Consider the following 15,925-nt stretch of genomic DNA (forward strand, 5'->3'; position numbering starts at 1 on the left):
CATATAATTCATTAATCCTGCACTGAAACAAATATAACTAATCACTTTAATGTCTAAGTTTAAAGCAATTTTTTCTAGGTCATGTTTATCAGGGGGAAAAAAGTAATTTAGCCAAATGCATAGGTCATATAGTTATACATTACTGGCAAAATTATATACTCAATGTAAAAATAGAGATTTGTTTTTTTTTAAGATTTGATTTATTTATCTTTAGAGGGGAAGAGAAGGAAAGAGGGAGAGAAATATCAATGTATGGTTGCCTCTCGTGTGTCCCCTGCTGGGAACTGGCCTGTAACCCAGGAATGTGCCCTGACTGGGAATCAAACCATGATCCTCTGGTTCACAGGCCCATACTCGATCCACTGAGCTACAACAGCCAGGGCTATATGGTATTTTTAAATATTCTGTGAGTTATTAATTGTCTTATAGTTTGCTTTTGAGTTAACTGGACCTGATTTAAATTCTTTCTCTGTAATCCTGAGCTTTATTCGTATATTTGAGGACCTGTGTGTGTGTGTGTGTGTGTGTGTGTGTGTGTGTATGAAGGAGAAAGAGAGAGAATGGAGAAAAATAATAATTGCTTAACAGAAATATAAAGGTCAAAGATAGTGTCAAAGCAGCTAAATACTAAAATTTATAGACACTTAGTAAAACATAGTTCATTGTTATTACTGATACTCTTTCATTATCATTGTCATTAGTATTACTGTTGTATTGATGAAATTAATGAACCTATATAACATAGGTCATGTCTACTGATAGTAAGAGAAACAAAAATAAGTCAATAAATTCAATTCATTATAAAATAAAAACTAAAAAAAAAACATCCATAAAGAAGCATAATTGGACTTCCAGCCAAGATGGAGGCATAGGTAGACACACTGTGACAACTCTTGGTTGTCCTTACTGCCAAAAGGACAACAAAAATTTAGAAACAAAAAAACAACCAGAACTGACATGATATTGAACTGTACAGAAGTCCGACAACCATTCATCCAGACCGATAACCACACAAAAATGGGCAGGGAAACAGACTGTGCAACCCAGCACCCTCGCCACAGGTAATAAAGCCCCAAAACATTGATTGAAGACACCTGTGGGGACTGAGGCACCAGGAGAGACTTCCAGCCTCACAGGAGCATTTGTTGGAGAGACTCACAGGGTCCTAGAATGTACACGAGTTCACCCACCTGGGAATCAGCATGAGAAGGGCCCAATTTGTGGGAAGCAGCAGAAGAAACCAAAATATGAGAGAGAGCGGAGCAATCGCCATTGTTCCCCCTCTGACCCTGCCCGCACATACAGTGTCACAACCCAGCAACTGGGTTGCCCCGCCCTGGTGAACACCTAAGGCTCCGCCCCTCACTATATAACAGGCTCAATCAAACCCCCCCCAAAAAGAATGGCTCAAACAGAAGAACAGATCAAAGCCCTAGAGCCAATACTTTTAAGTGACCAAGAAATAGCCAACCTATCAGATGCACAGTTCAAAGTACTGGTGATCAGGATGCTCACAGAATTGGTTGATTTGGGTCACAAATTAGATGAAAAAATGAAGGTTACACTCAGTGAAATGAAGGAAAATGCACAGGAAACCAATAGTGATGGGAATAAAACTGGGACTCAAATCAATGGAGTGGACCGAAGGAAGAATGAAACAACCAAACAGAAAAGAAGGAAGAAACAAGAATTCAGAAAAATGAGGAGAGGCTTAGAAATCTTCAGGACATCTTTAAACATTCCAACATTTGAATTATAGGGGTACCAGAAGGGGAAGAGGAAAAGCAACAAGTGGAACACTTATTTTAACAAATAATAAAGGAGAACTTCCCCAATCTGGCAAAGGAAATAGACTTCCAGGAAATCCGGGAAGCTCAGAGAGTCCCAAAGAAGTTGTACCCAAGAAGGAACACACCAAGGCACATCATAATTACATTAGCCAAGATTCAAATGAAGGAGAGAATCCTAGAAGCAGCAAGAGACAAGGGGACAGTCACCTACAAAGGAGTCCCCATCAGACTTCCAGATGATTTCTCAAAAGAGACCTTACAAGCAAAAAGGGGCTGGAAAGAAGTATTCCAAGTCATGAAAAGCAAGGACCTACATCCAAGATTGCTCTATTCAGCAAAGTTTTCATTTAGAATGGAAGAGCAGATAAAGTGCTTCTCAGATAAGATCAAGTTCAAGGAGTTCATCATCACCAAGCTGTTATTACATGAAATGTCAAAGAGACTTATCTAAGAAAAGAATATAAAAATATGAACAGTAAAAAAACAGCAAATTCACAGTTATTAACACCCACACTAAAACAAAAGCCAACTAAGAGGACAGCTAGAACAGGAACAGAGCCACAGAAATGGAGATCACGTGGAGGGTTAGCAACAGAGGACGGGGAGGAGGAGAAAGGGGGAAAAGGTACAGAGAATAAGTAGCATAGACAGTAGGTAGAAAATAGATAGAGGGAGGGCAAGAATAGTATGGGAAATATAGAATCTAAAGAACTTGTGACACATGGACATAAACTAAAGGGGGGAATGGTGGGGCAGGGGTGTGCAGGGTGGAAGGGAATGAAGGGGGGAAATGGAACAACTGTAATGGCATAATCAATAAAATATATTTTTTAAAAAGAAGCATAATTGAGTCAATAAACATTATATTAAAGACCTATAAACTACCAAGCTTTTGTGCATGTATGTGGGATGGGGGAAGTAAGTGATTTGGTTTTTTAATTAAAAATAGAGAATGAGGGGAAAAGGGGTAAAGGATTTTCAGGAACAACCATAAAGGACACGTGGACAAAACCAAGGGGCACATGGAATGAGGGGAGAGAGGTGGGGATGGCTGGGGTGGGGGGAAAAGGCAGACAACTGTACTTGAACAACAAAATTTTTTTCATGGAGAAAAAGAAAAAATATAATGTAGTAAAGGCAAATAATGGTTTAGAAAAAAAAGAAAAGAATAGAGAATGACACCATAAAAGTCCTAGAGGAAAACATAGGCAGGAAAATTTCAGATATCCATGTAGCAATATTTTTACTGATACATCCATCTAGGGTAAGGGCTATAAAAAAAAGAATAAACAAATGGGACTACATCAAAATAAAAAGCTTCTGCTAAAAAGCTAAAGGAAACATCAACAAAATGGAAAGGGAAACAACCGTATGGGAAAATATATTTGCCAATGATACCAATGATCAAACAAGGGTTTGATCTCCAAAATAGATAAAGAACTCACACAACTCCATACCAGGAAGCCAAGCAGTCCAATTAAAAAATGGGCAAAGGACCTGAACAGACACTTTTCCAAGGAGGACATACAGAGTGCCCATAGACTCATGAAAAAATGCTCAACGCCTCTAGCCATTAGAAAGATGCAAATTAAAACCACAATGAGATATCACTTCACACCAGTCAGAATGGCCATCGCTAATAAATCAACAAACAACAAGTGCCTACGAGGTTGTGGAGAAAAGAGAACCCTAATACAATGTTGGTGGGAATGCAAACTGGTATAGCCACTATGGAAAACAGTATGGAATTTCCTCAAAAAACAAAAGATGGAACTGCATTTTGATGCGGCGATCCCATTCCTGGGACTATACTCTAAGAACACTGAATCACCAATTCAGAAGAACCTACACACCCTAATTTTCACAGCAGCATAATTTACAATAACCAAGTGCTGGAAACAGCCTAAGTGCCCATAAGTAGATGAGTGGATCAAAAAACTGTGGTACATTTACAAATGGAATACTATGCAGCAGAAACAAAGAAGGAGCTCCTACCCTTTGCAACTGCATGGATGGAACTGAAAAGCATTATGCTAAATGAAGTAAGTCAGGTGGTGGAAGACAAATACCATATGATCTTACCTGTAAGTGGAACCTAATCAAGAAAAGAAACAAACGAGCAAAATAGAACCAGAGACTTGAAAATAAAGAACAAACTGACAGTGACCAGAGGGGAGGTTTGAAGGATATAAGGAGGGGAGAGAAGGGAAAGGGGAAAGCACAGGAACATGAACGAAGGACTCGTGGGGAGGAACCATGGGGGGAGGTTGACTGTGGTAGTGGGGGTTGCAGTAGGGGTGAGAGATGGGGAAAAAGGCCGGATAGCTGTAACTGAACAATAATGTTTTTTTTTTAATTATTTGAAAAACACTGAAAATTTACAATTAAATTTTACATAATAGCTACTTAATAGTTGGTAGTATAGAACAAGAGATAAGAAAAAGAAGTAGTATAAAATAGGTTGAGGAAAAACAAAAATACCCTTCCCCCTAAAAAAAATAGCAGTATAAGAAAGTGGAAACATAGAACTGGAAATAAAAAACAGGTTAAAAAAAATAAGTCCCAAGTAAATGATTTGTCCCAAAATCATAGCTTAATCTTCCTATAAGGTACATTACTCTAGAAGATTATTTAGTGTTTACTCTTTCTAGTAGTAATTTTTTTCTGCCTAATTCACAAAAATAGAGTCATCTCTCCTAATGGCCTCACTAATGAAGACTTGGGCAGAGAAATGCCTCCCTGGGTTGCAGTACCAGTTACCACAGGGTAGCTGTCTTTTCGACGACTATAAATAAATTAATCTAAAACCCAGATTTTGTTTTTAACTAAGAATTACATGGTTCCTTCTTCTCTCCTCCAGACTTTCACTTAATATGAGCTTTTCCTGTAGCTTAACTGTTGGCTCACCAATGTTTCTCGTTCTGTCTGTGAGACACACTAGCTGAGCTCACTGCTCTGAGTTCTCAGTGGACACCAAGCAGACCAGCGCAGGCTGCTCCCCTCATCCAGCCAGAGTCCAGGATCACAAAGAGTCAAAGGAGTTTTTTTTACATAAAGGACGCATGGACAAAACCACAGGAGAGGGTGGAAGCAAGGGAGGGAGGTAGTTTTGGCTGGGTTGTGGGGGAGTGGGGGGGGGAATGCATACGATTGTAATTGAACAACAATAAAGTAATTTAAAAAAGAAAACAATAATAAAAAAAGAGTATAGAAACTAGTGATACTGCTGGGAGTTGTACATCTCAGCTGTTGACATTATGAAAAACAATAAAATGTAAAAATATCCTTACTAAATTTAAAAAAGGGAGTTTGTTCCTAAATCTCCTTACAGGCCAAATGTGTTTGCTGTTCTAAGTAATCAAAGATTAATCAAGGTGATGTAATATTAGTGTGACAAGGAAGATGACTGTCCATAAAAATGAATGCTATGGAAAGGTAGGGAGATCATCTGCCAAGTGACATGGGGTTCTTGTTTCTGATTAAAAGATCCACAAAAGTGAAATTGTAGGTGATGCATTACTGGTATAGTTTGTGCAAGTAATATGGTTTAGAATTCCAATCAACACTTACTTAATCAAAGAAAATGCCATGGCCTTATATCAAAAGCCCGGAATGTGAATGCAAATGCCCTAAGTCACAATAGAATACTGAAGGTGTGAACGGATCCATGTTTATGCTCCCCTTTACTAACAATTTTCCATTCATTAACCTACCAGTTTTGATCACGGTAGTTAAGATTATATCTGCCACGCTCTAAAGTAAGGTATCACAGACAGTATTCTTGCTACATGAAACTTAGCAAATCAGAAAGTAGATTATACATAGTCCTCAAGAGCAGAGAAATCTTTGCAAATAAAAAAAGTACCATGGGTAAATCAATATATGTGAAGTTTTACAGTTGGTTAACATCTTACCCTGAGACATTGTCCTCATTAAGCATAACAGAAGTATAGCATTTGCCATGTATTTTTGTACAAATCTTACATTAATGAAAATGGATGGCATAAACTTGGGGTTACATGAACTCATGTAAAAAAATCATATTACCTAAACCATAATCAAAATTATATATCCTTGATAATCTAAGAAACCTGACCACTTACTAATATTTTAATGTACCACAGACCTATATAATAGAATTTATATTTATAGATTCTCCACAAAAACATTTTCTCAAAAATTCCAGATAATAGTAAAAATTTCACAAAATTTAAAATGTTTTCCATGAACATAAATATGAAGATTCATAGAATAATTCTTTGTAATAAATACCAAGTAATAAGTTTTATCTTTAAACCAATGCAATTATGTATGGGTCACAAAACTATGGTCCTCAAAATGAATAAAACTAATAATTTGTTAATGATAAAAATATACAAATATTGTTAAAATGTAAGTAAAATAAACAAATGAGTTGATAGTTGCTGGGATCTTATCTTTAAAGTAAATCCTACAAATCTCTCTAAAAACGATTTGTGCTTTCAGCCAGAACTGCAACCAATAAATAGGCACAATAGTGCCCTTAAGTGTGTACGGTCACCAAGTGCCTGAACCAATTAGTCTTAAGATTTTTGCAACAGCTATAAGCAAATTTTTTCACTGTTCTGATAAGCAATTTGGAAACAAGCTAAGAGCAAACCACTTCAACCATAAATGGCTGTAGGAGCACCGCAATTTAGACATGGCAATGAAGTCTCAAAGGCATTAATAAAACATCAAGAATCCTACCAGCTCACTGGAAGTTCATGAAGTTTAAATATGGTCTTCAGCCTGTAGCCAAGTTTTTCTGGAAAATTATTTTCTTTACGTGAATAAAGATTTGGATTTGGTTGCATATCTGTAGGAAATTCTGTATCCTAGAGTAAAAAAAATAAAGCAAGCAAGAGCTCCATGTAAAATAGCCACGTCACTGAATACATTAATATTATCCTATTTAATATTACATTACAACGTAAACATTATTATTATATTACTTCAGGACTTACCTTAAGTCCTTCACTTTCTAGCTTATTTTTGAGAAAATGCGCAGAATATATAAAATTTTAAACAAGGCACATATTTACTTGCACAAGTACAAACTGAATGCTATACATGATAAAACTTATTTGAAAACATCTCCTCAGTAAATTACAAAGAAGCACACCACAGTGCTGTCCCATTATGCAACTGTCCTTCTACAGTATGTTTCTAATACCAACAGTAACGTGAACAAAATCTGCGATTATTCTCATACTCCACTTGTACTCTATAAACGGCAAACAAAAACCACTTCCGTTGGTTAACCAGATAATAGGAATTGCTAATTAATTATGATTTTCTTATTTTATCTGAAGACACGGGGCTACTTAAAGGCACTTTTTGGAAGTAAAAGATTTCGGTCATAATCATCTTAAATCTCACATTCATTAGAATCTATCTGTGCCGTGGGCTGGCCAACTCCCTCACCACCAAGCAGACTCTAAATATAGAGAACAAAGATCATGTTCAGTCCATGAGAAAGTAGTTTCTCCTCCGTGAAATCTCCTCAGAGGACATGATATAAATGGGTACTTAATTAACACTGACTGATGGATGACTTAATTGCTCAACTCTACAAAAAAAGGAAGTACTCAATCCTCTAACATTTAATGCTTTAAAATCACTTTTAAAGAGTGAGGCATATATCAAAAAATTGGGGAGGGTTGGGCAGGGGAGAGCAATGGGGGAAAATTGGAACAACTGTAATTGAACAATAAAAAAATTTATTTATAATGGTCCTTTATCCAAACATGTCTCTAGGCATGGGAAATCTACCAATGAACCCAGCAGATAAAAAGTCTTGCCCTCATGGAGACTGAATTGCAATAGATTCTTTAATAAGTCCTCAGAGCTGGAAAAATGTATAAATAAATAATTTTTTCTAATTAACAAAGTAATAGATATTCATACATAATTTTCATGCTTTTCATAACATTACAAAGAAAAAATTAAAAGCGATCTTATTCTCACCATCCAGATGTAATTATTAATAACATTTTGGTTTAATAATTTATCTGCCTTCTCAATTTTAACAAAATTGAGATCATGCTGTTATGCAACCTCCAGTGTCATATAGCATGGTACTACTGAATTTTCACATTACTTACTCTGCTTCCAAGAAATGAGAAATGCCATACCTGATTTAACAGTCAGTATTTTTGTTTCCCTTATAATTCCCATTTTATTTAAACGATGATATACAAGACCAGCAAAGGCCTACTAATAGTAACCCTATCTAAACATGAATGTATTGGCGGAGGGAAAGCAGAAGGCCTCTTACGTCACCCAGCCTATGGACTGAAACAGTCCAGCAGACAAAAACCAATAAAGAGGCAGGCAGGATCAGTAAGGTGAGTATGGTGTGCACAGGTAAGGAAATTCGTAGTGAATAGAGAGAGGACAGTAAGTCTTAAACAATTCTTCCAGACTACAGAATCATTACCATTTCTTTGTACTGATAAGGCACAATTGGAGGGCAAAGCTAAGCTCTCAATAATATGCTGTGATAGGTTACTGTTTTGCAACTCTGACTACACACTGAAATCGCCAGGCAGCTTTTAAAAAAATACCAATATCGCTGGGTTCTTACAATCAGACCAATTAAGTAATAATTTATGAGGGTGAGGCACTGACATTTATTTTAAAGCTTCACGTGTGAAATAAAAGTCAAGATTGAAAATTGTGGCTTTCCCTAGTGACTCAGCTCTACTGCATCCCAGTATGTAAATTTATTCAAGTCATTTAACAAACTTTCTGAGCTGTATTTTCCTATCTGTAAATTACAACCAATATCATACCTGACCCATAAGTTGTTGTGGAGAATGAAGTGAGATAGTCTTGGTAAAGCCCTCATCTCATGCTTGCACTTAATAAACCTTTAATAAACATTAGCTATTTCTATGGATATTTTTATTATTGCTGCAATTAGTGCCACATATTAATTTCAAACACTTAGTAAATTTATTGTTATTTTATGCTTTATTTATTTATTATAACATGTTCTATTTTAATCAAATTCCACACTTAATATTCTCCTAGGATATGGGTGAAAGCAGGCATAAACATGATCTCACCTGTCAGAAGTCCCAAATCTAGCTGACTGATAGCTATCTCTATTTGTCCCAGCATCAATAATAAAAGGAATTCTGGCTTCACTGGCCAGTTGGGATTAAATATAGTCTTGCTGTTTATATTAAAAAAATGAAAGGCCTGAGGGGTACCTTTCTCTCCACCTCCGTGATACACCACTTAGACATCTCCTGTGTTATCCTGATTGAGAAGCCAACTATCAATTTAGCCTCCTTTCCCCTGAGTTTCTTGGGTAACTGGGTTTCTCCCAGACCCTCTATCCATGCCATTGGACTCACGCCTGTTCTCTATCTTGTTCTTTGCTTTCCATTGAGCTAACATTCATGGGAACTACCCAGACCAATTTAGAAAGTTCAAAATTATTCACTGAAGCATTCACTGAACACTTGTATGTCTACTCTGTGTCAGCCATGATGTTAGCACTGGGCCACAGACCACAAATATAATTAGAATACACCCCTTCCATTCCAAGTACTCAGCCTTGTGAAGAAATAGCATAAGTAAGAAAACACATCATTGATAAATGCTGGAGTAGAACTATGCAAAAGATATTAAGGTTAAAAAAGGAGCAACAAAACTATTGAAATGGAGTAGATAAAAGTATCAATAATTTCCTAATCTGCAGCATTTTATAACATTAGATATTAAAATAATCTAATGGTGCATCCATATATTGATTTTTTACATTATAGTACTATTCTTATATACTAGATTAAATAGAATGACATGTATGCAGGGCTGCTAAAACCCTAGTGCACAAGCATGCTCTTTGGGGTTGTTAAAATAGCAAAAGACACTCATACTACTCGGAAAACAGCCTGTAATCTGAGCACAGTCTCTGGGTCCCTCTGACTCCCACCACCCAGTCCTTTCTTTGGGCATGCACCCCGCCCCTGACTTACTCACCACTGTGTCATAATGCAGGGAGCTCCTGGCAGACCTGGGCCTCTAGGACCCTTCTCCCACCATACACTCAGAACACACACTGATTACATCCATAACATATTGGTCGGTGCCCATGCTATAATGGTTGTTAAATATTGTGACTATCACTCTGAACATATATGTACTTATAGAGAATTATCTCTATAAATGTTATCAACTTTAAAGAGAAATATACAGAATATCCTAGATACAAAATTATTCCATTTTTATAAAATAAAAAGGACCTACATATGTAAATGTTTATATATGTGTATACACCTTTAGAAAACAGAAAATCTTTACAGTGGTCATCAATGGATGTAATAAATGATCTGACCAATGGAAAGAGAATTAACTATTTTTATATTATGTTATACTTTCCTTTATCGTTTGAATATTTTACCATATGGATGCATTATTTTTACTTCTTTTCAAGTAAAGTAAAATATGTAAGGAAACTAACCCTGAACATATTAAATGTTGTCAATTTGTATAGAGCTAGTATTTTCAAACCATGGTTTAATTAGATATGATGTAGTTAAAAGCCTAGATTTAAATGACAATTCAAAATAAAAGAAGTTTGGTATGTATAACAGAGACTATTAAGACCTCTTCTACATCTCCCAGCCTTCCTTGCAGTTAAACCAAGTTAAAGTGATTGGGTTCTAAAAGCACAATGTGAATAGAAATAATGTAAGCCACCCCCAGTCTTAACCATTAAACATCCCAACATTGCTCAGCATTTCTCTTCCTCCACCACATTGACTTTAAAGAGCTATGTCCTGGACGGTGTAGCTACAAAGTGGCTGCCCACATTCCTGAGTCGCTCAGTAGAAGGCAGCCACACAGACCAGTCACACCACCACCAAGCTAAGAATGAACCTTTGCTGCAAAAGCACATGAGGTTTGGGGGCTTATCTCTTGCAGCAGCTAATACTGTTTATACTGACAATACTGTTGGGAAATGATGATTAATCATTGGCCATTCCTTTAAAAAATACAAGGTTAAAGATAAATGTTTTCAGATAGACACTGAATTAAATGACTACATTAAAACAAATTTTAATGTGGTTGTTCTCTCCTTGTCTTAAGTGCCCATGTGAAAAGGAAATGACCAGAAACAGAAAACTTTGGTTGAGACTCTGTGCCCTCATTATTCCATCCCTCACTCAGTGGTCCACTGCCTACTGACAAACGGCATGCATCACTGCCTAGGCATGACAGGCAGCTGACATTATCAACAAGACTTGATTGAGCTAACTGACATTTACAGTCTAAGTATGAAAATGAGGGTGAGTCAAAAAAAGTCCTCCTTGTGCTTTTGTTCAATTTCTTAACCTTTATGCTTGTTTACGTTATTGTGGCCTTAGATTGCCACGAGAAGAATTATACCTGAAAATGTTATTTTCATTTGTATTTACTGAAAAATACAATAAAAATAAATTTTTTTAAATGTTAAAAAGAGACAGGAAAAATTTTGATATAATACACCTTAAGTATCTAATTATTCTTTAAAGTTTCTATTCTAAATGATTATATCAAGCAAAGTAGTGTTAATACATTTTAAAGGCATCACTGAGTCATTCTTTGACCCTCATCATATTAAGCTAAAGCAAAAAGACTAACAAAATAAAATGTACACTCAATAAACTATCCCTGGAATATCCTCCACTTCATTATATTTTTTAAGTACATTTCTAGACTAATCTGCTTATTTGTTCCACAAACTAATAGAACAGATATAAAAATCTGCTTGATCTAAAGACACAGGGAATGACAAACAGGTTTACAGTGTCTCTCAGCAGATTTCTAATGCACATCTCCGTCTCGGGTGTGACCCCAAGTCGCCAGCCCCACTGGAGGTTCGCATCTACGTTTTCGATGACTGAAGTCTCCAGAAGACTCAACGTGGATTATCCAATGAAAGCTGTGAAAATGGCTTAACTACTCGGGAGGAAAAGGTAGATTACTGCATCTTATCCTGATCCTAAATTAATTCCAGACAGAGTTGAGTTCTGCATTTAAACAAAAAAAGGAAACCATAAAAGAAATAGAAATTACATATAAGTAAATAGTTATATGATCTTGAAATATGAAAGTCCTTTCTAATCATAATATTAAGGAAGAAATTGTGAAGAAAGTAATATTTGATCATATATTTTTAAACTTATAAAAACTTCAAGGAAAATGTTGGTATGTTAAAATAGTAATATAATTATATATAAAGAGATTTTAAAATAAATCATAAAAAATTAACTCTGTAGAAGAAAAGGTCCAGAGGTTACAGATATACAATTCACCCATAAAGTAGTCAGTAAACAGGTAAAAACATTCAATCTCACTAATAATTAATGAATACAAAAATAACAAAGGACATGTGTTACATTTTGCTCTCACAAGCAAGAAGGGTTGGAGACGGTCTGGCAGTCAAAGATGTTTTATTGGCCAAAGTTTCAAAGTTTTACCTGCGCAGGGGCGAACTCTCGGGGTGTCCGGAGACACGGTGCCAAAATGGCTGCAAATGAGAGTCGCGCCTAACGCTTACAGGCTAGGGTTTTTATAGAAGCGGGCAAGCAAGTGGGTTTCCAGAAGCAAAGGTGGCAGTTAGCGATAAACGAGCTCAGGTGTGAAGCACTTAACAACAACTCCTGACACATGGAAGCCCTCTATGCGTTTTGACCAATTCCTAACTCTCTGGAACGCCTGCCTGGGGGTGGGTGCGGTTTCTACTCAGGCTTGAGCAAGCAGTCTTGGGTTGAGCAAACAGCTTAGCACAAACAACTTATTTCCTCCTAGACTCCAACACATGTTATTTATTTGAAAATTGGTAAACTACATTTTTCAATGAGGAAATTGGTGAAGGGCATTGATACAGAGATTCTCATACACCATGAGTGATAATATGAATTGATATAAGCTTCCTTTAATAAATTTGGTATTATATACCAAACATATTAAAAAATGATTGAATACCTTCTATTAGCAAGTCTATTTCTAAAAATGTGTTCTAAGAAAATACTCAGACCAATGTGTTAGGATGTGTGTATATCTATGGACCATTATTTATTATAGTGAGGTACTTAAAAATCCTAAATATCAATAAAAAAGGATTAATTGAATTTTAGAACACCATGCATCCAATGAGACACTACTTAGCTGATAATTATTATATTCACAAAGAATACTTACAGACAAAATATATACATATAATATAGAGTCCTTATACGTGATATATCTAAACACACACATATATATATAAATGTGCACCTAGAAGGAAGTGCAAGAATACTAACAATAACTAACTGTATGCTCTTTATTTTGTGTTCATTTCTGCATTTCCAAACACAGCTGGGTCACGTACCCTCCTGTTTCCCCAGAAGCCATCTTCTGGTGGCCCCCGTAGCACCCCATCTGATCAGCACCCTGAACAGATGCTAATCAAAACCCAAGCAGGATTCAAGGAGGCCATGGGATCACTCACACAGTATCTAGCTATTGTTCATGTGTAGCTGGTAAAATACAGCTGTTTATTTCCCTAATGGTATTTGTTAGAGTCGAGGAGGAAATAAGTTGTTTGTGCTAAGCTGTTTGCTCAACCCAAGACTGCTCGCTCAAGCCTGAGTAGAAACTGCACCCACCCCCAGGCAGGTGTTCCAGAGAGTTAGGAATTGGTCAAAACGCATAGAGGGCTTCCATGTGTCAGGAGTTGTTGTTAAGTGCTTCACACCTGAGCTCGTTTATCGCTAACTGCCACCTTTGCTTCTGGAAACCCGCTTGCTTGCCCGCTTCTATAAAAACCCTAGCCTGTAAGCGTTAGGCGCGACTCTCATTTGCAGCCATTTTGGCGCCATGACTCCGGAGGCACCCTGAGAGTTCGCCCCTGCGCAGGTAAAACTTTGAAACTTTGGCCAATAAAACATCTTTGACTGCCAGACCGTCTCTGACCCTTCTTGCTTGTGAGAGTGGAATGTAACAGTATTAAACCAGGCCAGCTCACTATTGGCAGAAAATGGTTATAACATCTTTTTAATTCTATTGGATGCAAAAATATAAACAATTAATTGAAATATGACAAAAGTCAATGAACTGGACATTTGCCAGTAAAATCAATCTAGGTTTGCAAAGTAAGGCAATCTCCACTAGCAGTTTTATTTGAAAATGATTGCTTTATAATCTGTATTAATTAATCTCACTTAGCAATGTAGATACTAAAATTGATAGATATAAGAATTTCAATGACTTTTGGATTATATCTCTCTACACAATGGCTTTTACTTAAAATAGACAATAGTGTAAACACTATGAAGTAGAAACCAAGAGTAAGTCTTACATTGTTTAAATTTGCCTGGAGATATATCTGACTGGCTGGAAATTGCTGAATTGATAACTCGTCTGGTTGCACTCCCTGCCTAATATATTCTCTTGCTGGTGAGCTTCCAAAATTAAGAATAAGCACACATTTTTGTAATTGAAATTGCAACACTTAGCTCAGCTATTTATCCTAAGTTTAATGCTGTTAAATTAATAAGTACAATTTAATAAAAAGTCACCCAATTACTCATTTTGATAAAGCTTGTTATGCAATAATGCAAATACCTAAAAAGTATCAATTATATATTGCATGTAAAATAATGCTCCATAATAAGCTACAACTTCTGTTTAACACTATTATAATCACATAAAAGTGTGGCAAACTCAAAAATATTCAAAGAGAGGGTGAATGAAATGAAGAGACAGGTAGCTGAAAGCACAGGAAAGTTCTGGAAATCGTGCTATAATGATGAAACAAGAGACCACTTCTGTCAGCGGCAGGTGAAGCAGTGCTCAAGATGCTTTATGTGCAAGTCAATCATGGGGCAACTTCTCTAACTGATGGCCCTGTTTTCCACAGATTTACTAAATCAGCAATACCTACTTTCATCAACTGGAATTATGGCATTACTCGGGAAATGTCAGAGATTTTCTAATTAGTTTTGTGGGCTGACAGGATGGTTAATTATTAATATCTGTCCTCACTGGTTTTATCTGTATACATTCCTCAATGACAATACAAAACTTTGTTGTAGCCACTGCATTAGTGGCTAAGGGGTCAGACCTAATATTTCTGCCCCCTCCGACTGGCATCTGCTTGCTTTGCATTTCCAGATACAAATGCAAGCGTGTACCTAAAGTGATTACATATTAGCTAACTGAAGTTCACTGTCTGGATATTCATGAGGATGATCTGCAAGTGGCTTGGTGACTTATGGTGTCATGAAGATTCACAATAAAATAACTACCTTCTATCTGGAGTTACTCAAGGTATTTGCTATTAATAGTATCTTCTGCGATATTTATTTTCTTTTTGTTAATACATGCTTCAGTGATCCTCCTTATCTTGGAATTTTAAAGAAAGATGCAGTTGTGACTATATAGAGCCTGCTATATATAGACATTCAGACAGTCAAAAGCAAAGTATCAAGAATATAACCCAAATGAATTAATTAGGTGGCACTGAAGGGTATATATATTTATACATTTGATATATAGATAAGCTCATCACTTCAAAGATACATAGAAATAAGCTTATCTCTTTTTTTTAGTAAACATGTAACTTTTTTGCTTCCTCTTCTTTCCATGTTTCCCCTTTTGGTAAGGACATGAGTACAATATATAATGAACCTTTACCTTAACTCTACTGTAAGAAAAACCAGAGAGGACATGTGAAGACGAGTTCCAGTGCATGTGGGTGTGAGTGTTGGTGTCAGTTAGGAGGACTGGATACAACCTGTCCAGCTGAACTACATTTTACATCGTGCATTACCTGCACAGTTCTATGCACTCTGCTTAATGTAAACTATTGCCATAACCCATGCCAAAAGTCTATCGATTCTTTAAAAGTGGCCTTGAGCAGCACGGGGTAAGATAACAGATCAGTATCTTTAAATCTGCACAACAGAATGCTTTTGCCTCTTATTCATTTGTCATAGATTTCACTATCAACTTTATGTATTAATAAGAATCCAAAATTTTTAATATTTTTCAGAATTTACCAAAGTTTAATTTATAACAAGATGATCTGATGTTAGCCCACAATTTCTCTGGCCTTTCTGGGCATGTCGCTC

At 36.4% G+C, this 15,925-nt stretch overlaps 1 protein-coding gene across 1 annotated transcript in view; it reads right to left on the reverse strand.

The window, feature by feature from the left end:
* The window catches only part of SPAG16 (sperm associated antigen 16), a 752,806-nt gene that overhangs the window by 629,988 nt on the left and 106,893 nt on the right, over nucleotides 1-15,925 (reverse strand). Inside the window, exon 10 of the mRNA XM_053672035.1 lies at nucleotides 6,519-6,646. Within this exon, the coding sequence (XP_053528010.1) occupies nucleotides 6,519-6,646 (128 nt within the window). The remainder of the gene's footprint in view (nucleotides 1-6,518; nucleotides 6,647-15,925) is intronic.

Source organism: Artibeus jamaicensis, unplaced genomic scaffold (assembly GCF_021234435.1).
Source record: "Artibeus jamaicensis isolate MK-2021 breed Jamaican fruit bat unplaced genomic scaffold, CSHL_Jam_final contig_1015, whole genome shotgun sequence".
NCBI lineage: Eukaryota > Metazoa > Chordata > Mammalia > Chiroptera > Phyllostomidae > Artibeus > Artibeus jamaicensis.